At 43.6% G+C, this 7,533-nt stretch overlaps 1 protein-coding gene across 1 annotated transcript; it reads left to right on the top strand.

Moving 5' to 3' along the window:
• Positions 1-457: 457 nt before the first annotated feature.
• On the top strand, positions 458-4,095 carry LOC119719651. Its single transcript, XM_038189150.1, has 3 exons — positions 458-541; positions 715-839; positions 2,943-4,095. The coding sequence occupies exons 1-3, from the start codon at positions 458-460 to the stop codon at positions 3,940-3,942; spliced, it is 1,209 nt and encodes a 402-aa protein (XP_038045078.1). The 3' UTR covers positions 3,943-4,095.
• Positions 4,096-7,533: the final 3,438 nt, after the last annotated feature.

The following is a 7,533-nucleotide window of genomic DNA, read 5'->3' on the forward strand; positions in this document are numbered from 1 at the left end:
TCACTTTTGTCTCAGCCTCTGAACAAACAACTTGGATAGCAAATTTTACTTCACATTTTTAATTCTTACATTCGTACAAATCTGGAGTCTTCCATGACATCTTTTGCATAATTAAGGTCCCACACTGTTGTTTTGGGCCTTGGATACAGCGTTTTTGTTTTGGCGAGATTGGCCCGTTCCCTGTCGAAAACTTCTAAAAGGATCTTCCAGCGTGGATTGGAGCTGACTAATTAAACGGACAGTTTCGACATCTGCATCAACGTTCACTGCCACCTCCTGAACAGCAGTGTGACACCAGTGGCCAACGTCACGGACTTAACAGTGTTTGGCTGAACTCGATAAGGACAATTATCTACGTTTCACTACATCAGTTGATGAACTGTGACATTGTGGACGATGCCGCGACCAAAACGGACAGCACCACCACCGTCACGTTTAGCGGACATAGACACGGATCATGCCCATGATGGAGTACAGCCAAGTAAGCGGCGTCGAGGGGCCAAATCGTCTACCAGATCAAGTGGTCAAGAATCGTCTCAAGGTATAGGGCAAGGTCCCAGTTTCGATACGGCCACTCCTATCATTTCTGATACCGCTAATATCGACAATACATTAATCCCATCAGTTGGCACACCTTTGGGTTACCATGTTTCTTTGTCTATTAAAGAAAAGATTTGGAATGGTATTTATGTGGATATGTCCACGCTGTATCAGGAGCCTGCGGCAACCGCTATTGCTCGGGCAGAGGATGAGGAATTTGCCATCGCAGTTGAGGGCAACAAAATGGTTGTCCGCAAATCCTCTGCCCTGCAGCGGGGAAAGATTGACACATTTGATAAGTGGGCCTCCGCTTTCAATACATTTGTGGCAATTTTTGTGCAAAAACATCCGCAGCGCGCCCCTGAGTTGTTAAAGTATTCCGAGACTGTTCGGCTTGCGGCGCGCCAGTTTCCAGGGTTCGGATGGCGTAAATACGATGAGCAGTTTCGCCTCCGCCAAGAACATAACCCCTCTCGCTCGTGGGGGGTGATTGATTCCGAACTCTGGCTGACTGTCGCGGCCGCCCAAACAGTTTCGGCTATGACCGGCGGCCCGAGTGGCTCCGGCACTTTGCAACGCTCAGGTCTTGATAGTAAAGTTCCCATGGTTTCCAAACGTTTCGGGGTTTGTTTTGCGTTTAATGGGGTGCACGGATGTCACTTCCGTGGATGTAAATATGTACACAAATGTAGTAAGTGTTCATGCACGGGCCATGGGGCTGCCGTATGCAAAATGGGGAGTTCGGCTGCCGGGCCCGGCCCTTTTTCTTGGCGTAAGGACCAAGTCCGTAAGTCCAATGATCAGGCTGGGCAACACCTTTCCAAACCTGGCCAGGCTGCTTTTTCCCGGCAAGCCAATAGAGTACCAAGTACTAAGGCCCCCTCGGGGATTTCTTTTCGTCCCTCCAACACCAATTAAGGTCTTTGTTCTAAGGAAATGGTTGGACCGTTATCCAATTCAACGTGATGCCCATCTGCTAGAGAGAGGGTTTTCACAAGGGTTTTCGCTACAATACAAAGGTCCGAGGCATAGTAGGCAGGCAGGTTGCTTACCTTCAGCAGCTGCTCACTCTGAGATAGTAAAAGAAAAACTCCAAAAAGAAATAGCCCTAGATAGAATTGCAGGCCCATTCACAACCCCACCTTTCCCAACATTGCAGTGCTCGCCCATTGGTTTGGTACCTAAACGTGAACCTAATACATTCCGGCTCATTCACCACCTTTCCTTCCCGGCAGGGCATTCAATAAACGATTTCATTGATAAACAAGATTGCACAGTAAATTATGCCTCGTTTGATGAGGCAGTGCAGTTAGTGATGACAGCAGGACAGGGAGCATGGTTGGCAAAGTCGGACATTAAATCTGCTTTCAGATTACTTCCAGTTAACCCGGCTGATTACGATCTTTTGGGTTTTACATTTGAGGGAAAGTTTTATTATGATAGATGCTTGCCAATGGGATGTTCCATTTCGTGTTCCCTTTTTGAGAAATTCAGTACATTTCTAGAGTTCAAGGTGAAGGAGATTGCAGAGAGTTTGATGGTCACTCACTATTTAGATGATTTCTTATTTGTAGGGCCGAGTGCACATTCTTGCCAGGCACTCTTGCAGGCCTTTGAGTCGGTATGCACAGTACTTGGTGTGCCCATTGCACAAGAAAAAACAGAAGGTCCCCTTCAGAAATTAACATATTTAGGCTTAGAGATTGATGCCCTGGCTAAGCAGGTCCGAGTCCCTATGACTAAAGTAAGTGCACTCAATGACCAGTTACACTCTACTTTGAGTAAGAAAAAGATCACACTAGTAGCACTGCAGTCATTAATTGGTTCGCTTAATTTTATCTGTAAAGCCATTGCGCCTGGGCGGGCATTTATGGGTCGCCTTATTGCCCTTACACGAGGGGTCACTCAGTCTCATCACAGAATCCGGCTCAATCAAGGGGCAAGACAAGACCTACTTATGTGGATCGAATTTCTGAAACATTTCAATGGGGTTTCCCCCTTTGTGGAGAATGAATGGCAATCTAACACATCCATGCAACTGTACACGGATGCAGCTGCCAGTATTGGTTTTGGTGCATGTTTTGGTTCACGGTGGGTTCAAGGTAAATGGTCAGCAGGCTTACTACAGACCAAACCCTCCATTGCATTGTTAGAATTTTACCCTATCCTGGTTGCTATTAAGTGTTGGGGCCGGACACTGGCCAATCAACGGGTGTTATTTCACTGTGATAACTTAGCTGTAGTTCATATTATTAACCAGCAAACATCTCGTTGTCCGAGAATAATGCACCTTTTGCGACTTTTTGTGTTGGAATGCTTAAACTTTAATATCCAGTTTAAAGCTGTACATGTTCCCGGCACAAACAATGACATTGCTGATGCTCTGTCCCGTTTCCAGACAGAACGGTTCCGAGCGATGCTTCCCGGGGCAGCGAGCACGATGACTCCTTTACCCATCCTCCCTCAAATCTGGTAGGCCAGGAGATGGCTCGCTTGCTGTCGGCGGCTTTCTCGCCTCACACTCATAGGGCATATGCATCAGGTTGGAGTGCCTTTTGTAGATTTAGAAAAAACATACGAACAAATTTGCCCGCTTCTGTAGCAGAAACTAGAGAGTTCATTGCTTGGTTATCCTTACAAGGTTTGGCACACGCCACTATTACCACTTACGTATCTGGGGTTGGTTATTATCATAAAATTCGGGGGTGGCCTGACCCTACTAAAGATTTCATTGTTTCTAAACTCATGCACGGCTGTCGCAGGGATCGCAACAGGGTCGATGAACGCCTGCCAATGTCTCTACCGTTGCTTGCCCAAATTATTGAGGCATTTACACATGTATGTTCCTCACATTATGAAGCTACACTCTTTAAAGCTGCAGTGACGTGTGCATTCTTTGGCTTCATGCGCTTGGGTGAATTTGCTGCCATTTCAAAGACCAAGTTACAAGAATCTCTGTTGCATATTTCTGACATTGAGTTTTGTGACCTGGCATCAACCCAGCAATCAGTGGTGATTTCTTTTCCATACAGTAAAAACAATAAAACTGGTGCTCCACAAAGGGTTAAACTAGTCACCACACAAAACTCAGCACTGTGTCCAGTAATGGCCTTGCAGGGATATATATCAATTCGCCCCTCAGGCCATGGCCCTCTTTTTTGTCATTTTGACGGGTCCCCATTGACCGCCTACCAATTTAATGCGGTCCTCAAAAAGGCATTGACTTTCTGTGGGAAAGGAGACTTGCATTATCGCCCCCATTCCTTTCGAATTGGGGCGGCAACTACTGCATATGAATTAGGTGTTCCATCAACTGACATTCAACAAATGGGACGTTGGCGGTCAGACGCAGTATTGACCTACATTCGCCCCATGCCTGTGGTCACTATCCCCCCTATTTAAAACAATTTATGGCGGCCCACTCTTTGCCTTAATCTGGTTTTCATTGTATATTTGTCTTCACAGGCCCAGTATGGATCATTGGGGATTCAATAATACGCTGGGCGGCGAGACCCCTAGAGGTTAATATACCAGTACTGTGGCATGGCAAGAGCGGCGCCGGTATCGGTGATCTCCCAAATTTATTACACGTTATGCAGGGCCCACCTCCTTCAATTATCATAGTTCATTTAGGTACCAATGACCTGGGCAATATTGATTTTTTCTCAATCCGACAGAGGTTAGTGATTTATATGCAGTGTTGTCGGGAACTGTACCCCCACGCCACATTACTTTGGTCAGAGATCTTGCCAAGGGCTTTTTATTTTGGAGCCAACCCCCAGGAGGCCATGGACAGGCAAAGGCGGTCTGTCAACAGGTGGGCTCGTTCTCGTTGCGGCCGCCTTGGTGCCTTCTCAATAAGGCACAATCAATTTAATCGGACAAGTTTCAATCTTTACAGACGTGATGGTGTCCATCTGTCTCCTGAAGGGACCCTGATTTTCAGGGCAAACCTTTGCTGTGCCATTAGGCAATCTCTGCAGCCGCAGGTGGGGTAGGGGTATAGACAATGGGTGTTTTCTTCCTTGGGCCGCGCTCTGCGCGTGTGGCATTTTTTGAAGCGGATAAAACACCCCATGGTTCATTAATGATTTTTTACTCCTGCCATTACGATTTTGTAAATAATACTTAGGTTAAACAAAGCACAGTGTGCAACATTATGTAAGTAATTTAATGAGTAGTTAGTATTTTATTGTTGCTGTCAACATGTCTTCCCCTGAGTCAGTACAACAGGGGAGGATGAACCGTTCCGTCTTCTGTAAGTTCAAACGAAGAAAGAACGGTGCATCAAAATCTTTTGTGGACTTGGCATACAATGTAATTGTACATAGAAACAATTTATCATAAGCTTTGTGGTGATATAAAGTTTACTGGCACTTTCTTAATAGATTTTCAGTTCGGCCTATCGTAAATAGGTCATTTATTGCATTGATGATTGAGCTGTGGTGCTCCGAGTCAAATGGTGCTTGGAGCTGCCCTTGGGCCTTTGTGGGTGCCCAAAAAACGGAAGAGCTATGGTCTCCAAGTCAAATGGTGCTTGGATGAGCTATTGGTGCTCTGGGCCTTTGTGGTGCCCAAAATGTGAATATTGACAATAATAATAGTGTGCTACATGGAGGATGGGTCGGCTGCCCAGATTTCGGTACCCGACATTTTTTGAATAAAAACCTTCTGGCTGAGGCGTAGACACACAAATTTTCTGTGTTGTTTGTGATTTTTAATTTGTCTGGTTATAATCAATTTTATCACTAAATGATCAAATTATTTATAAGCAGCAAAATTTCCATTGATCTTCTCCTGTTGGTTATTTTATATGTGTTTTGCAAAATGTAGGCTAACTCCATGCACACACATCTCGATCACTGTGAATGCATTTCATACTGTACTTTCGTATGAAGAACTTTGTACATGAAACCCTATTGACAAATTTGTGACAAAAGTGAGATCCTGTAAACAGGAGAAGAGCCAATCAACAGCCACGAATTTTAACCAATTGCTGAGAAGGCTTGGAGGGGCAACCAACCAATAAGAATTCTTGTTCTGTGACACTTGGCAAGGCCTGGCTGGGCCAATGAGACGTAGGGTTGGTTCTTGACATTCTAGAAGTAGAAAGTTTAGGCGGGATGGAAAAGTTGCTGGCCAGTCACTTTTGTCTCAGCCTCTGAACAAACAACTTGGATAGCAAATTTTACTTCACATTTTTAATTCTCCGCCACCTTCCCCTCCTCCTCCATGGCATTTTTTGAAGCGGATAAAACACCCCATGGTTCATTAATGATTTTTTACTCCTGCCATTACGATTTTGTAAATAATACTTAGGTTAAACAAAGCACAGTGTGCAACATTATGTAAGTAATTTAATGAGTAGTTAGTATTTTATTGTTGCTGTCAACATGTCTTCCCCTGAGTCAGTACAACAGGGGAGGATGAACCGTTCCGTCTTCTGTAAGTTCAAACGAAGAAAGAACGGTGCATCAAAATCTTTTGTGGACTTGGCATACAATGTAATTGTACATAGAAACAATTTATCATAAGCTTTGTGGTGATATAAAGTTTACTGGCACTTTCTTAATAGATTTTCAGTTCGGCCTATCGTAAATAGGTCATTTATTGCATTGATGATTGAGCTGTGGTGCTCCGAGTCAAATGGTGCTTGGAGCTGCCCTTGGGCCTTTGTGGGTGCCCAAAAAACGGAAGAGCTATGGTCTCCAAGTCAAATGGTGCTTGGATGAGCTATTGGTGCTCTGGGCCTTTGTGGTGCCCAAAATGTGAATATTGACAATAATAATAGTGTGCTACATGGAGGATGGGTCGGCTGCCCAGATTTCGGTACCCGACATTTTTTGAATAAAAACCTTCTGGCTGAGGCGTAGACACACAAATTTTCTGTGTTGTTTGTGATTTTTAATTTGTCTGGTTATAATAACATTTTGGTAGAATTTAAAACAGGGGTGAATTAAGTTTGGGACATTTTAAAATGGGCTTCTTCTTCACCAATATACACAGCATACTAAGTGCTCTCAGAACCTAAGGCCTTTTCACACTAGGCAAATCTCAGGGTTGACGCGGGGTTGAAAACATGCGGCGTTTCACACTTGAAAAATTTACCAGCTTTGTATTTTCTAATTAAACAACACTGAGCTATTGCGAAACTTGTTCAAGATGTAAACTTTCCAGTAAACTTTCCAGTCAAAAAAGTTATGTCTCGAAGCATGGTTACCATTCATCACCACATTTTTTGAAGAACCAGTACACGCACCTGTTAGTGTTACATCAGAACCTACCGTAATTATATCACATATTCCGTTGACAATACTAAAAATGAAATTTGTATTAGTGGGTCATTACATGTAACAGCCGGTTCCAATGTTGCCAGAGTTGTGAACATTTTGAAAAGTATGAGTCACTTAATTGCTAGTGATCCAATTGCAACACTGCACTTCTTTGCCACCAAGGGATTTTTTTGTTCCAAATTCAAGGTTTTGCAAAAAAAAATCTGTGACTTGTCAGCGAGATGGCACCTCATCAATTCATGTGAGGAGAGAAAACCTATGAATATCAAATCACGGAGATCTGAGGAACAGATGGAAAAGCAATCAAGTACCGTATAACTGGGGCAAGTAGGACAGTCAATTTTGATCTATTGCCAATTTGGAACATACATGTAGCCATAATGTTCACAGCAATTTTTGAAATAACAGAGAATTTTGACCAAAATGCAGAAACATTTGGCAATAATGCAAAAAAAAAATTGACAATAATGTAACAAATTTAGGCAAAAATGCAGCAAGTGCTGTTAATAATGTCAAAATGTTGGCAATAATGACTTGCATTTGGCCAAAATGCAGCAACTTTTGACAACAGTTTCACCGGTACTGGTTCATGTAGAAAATGTTGACAGTGCAACACTTTGGCAAAACTGCAGCAAGTTCGGGTAATAATACAGAACATTTTTGGCAATAATGCAGTGAATTTTGGCCAAACTACAGCAAC

This window comes from Patiria miniata, unplaced genomic scaffold, assembly GCF_015706575.1.
Source record: "Patiria miniata isolate m_02_andy unplaced genomic scaffold, ASM1570657v1 HiC_scaffold_8, whole genome shotgun sequence".
In the NCBI taxonomy this organism is placed as follows: domain Eukaryota; kingdom Metazoa; phylum Echinodermata; class Asteroidea; order Valvatida; family Asterinidae; genus Patiria; species Patiria miniata.

Bases quoted from the DNA above. Each gene is read 5' to 3' on its own strand.
- LOC119719651 (XM_038189150.1), top strand. From the start codon at position 458: ATGCCCATGATGGAGTACAGCCAAGTAAGCGGCGTCGAGGGGCCAAAT. The intron at 542-714 runs GTATAGGGCAAG...ACGCTGTATCAG, and splicing joins TGGTCAAGAATCGTCTCAAG to GAGCCTGCGGCAACCGCTAT. The intron at 840-2,942 runs GTGGGCCTCCGC...GTTTCCAGACAG, and splicing joins AAGATTGACACATTTGATAA to AACGGTTCCGAGCGATGCTT.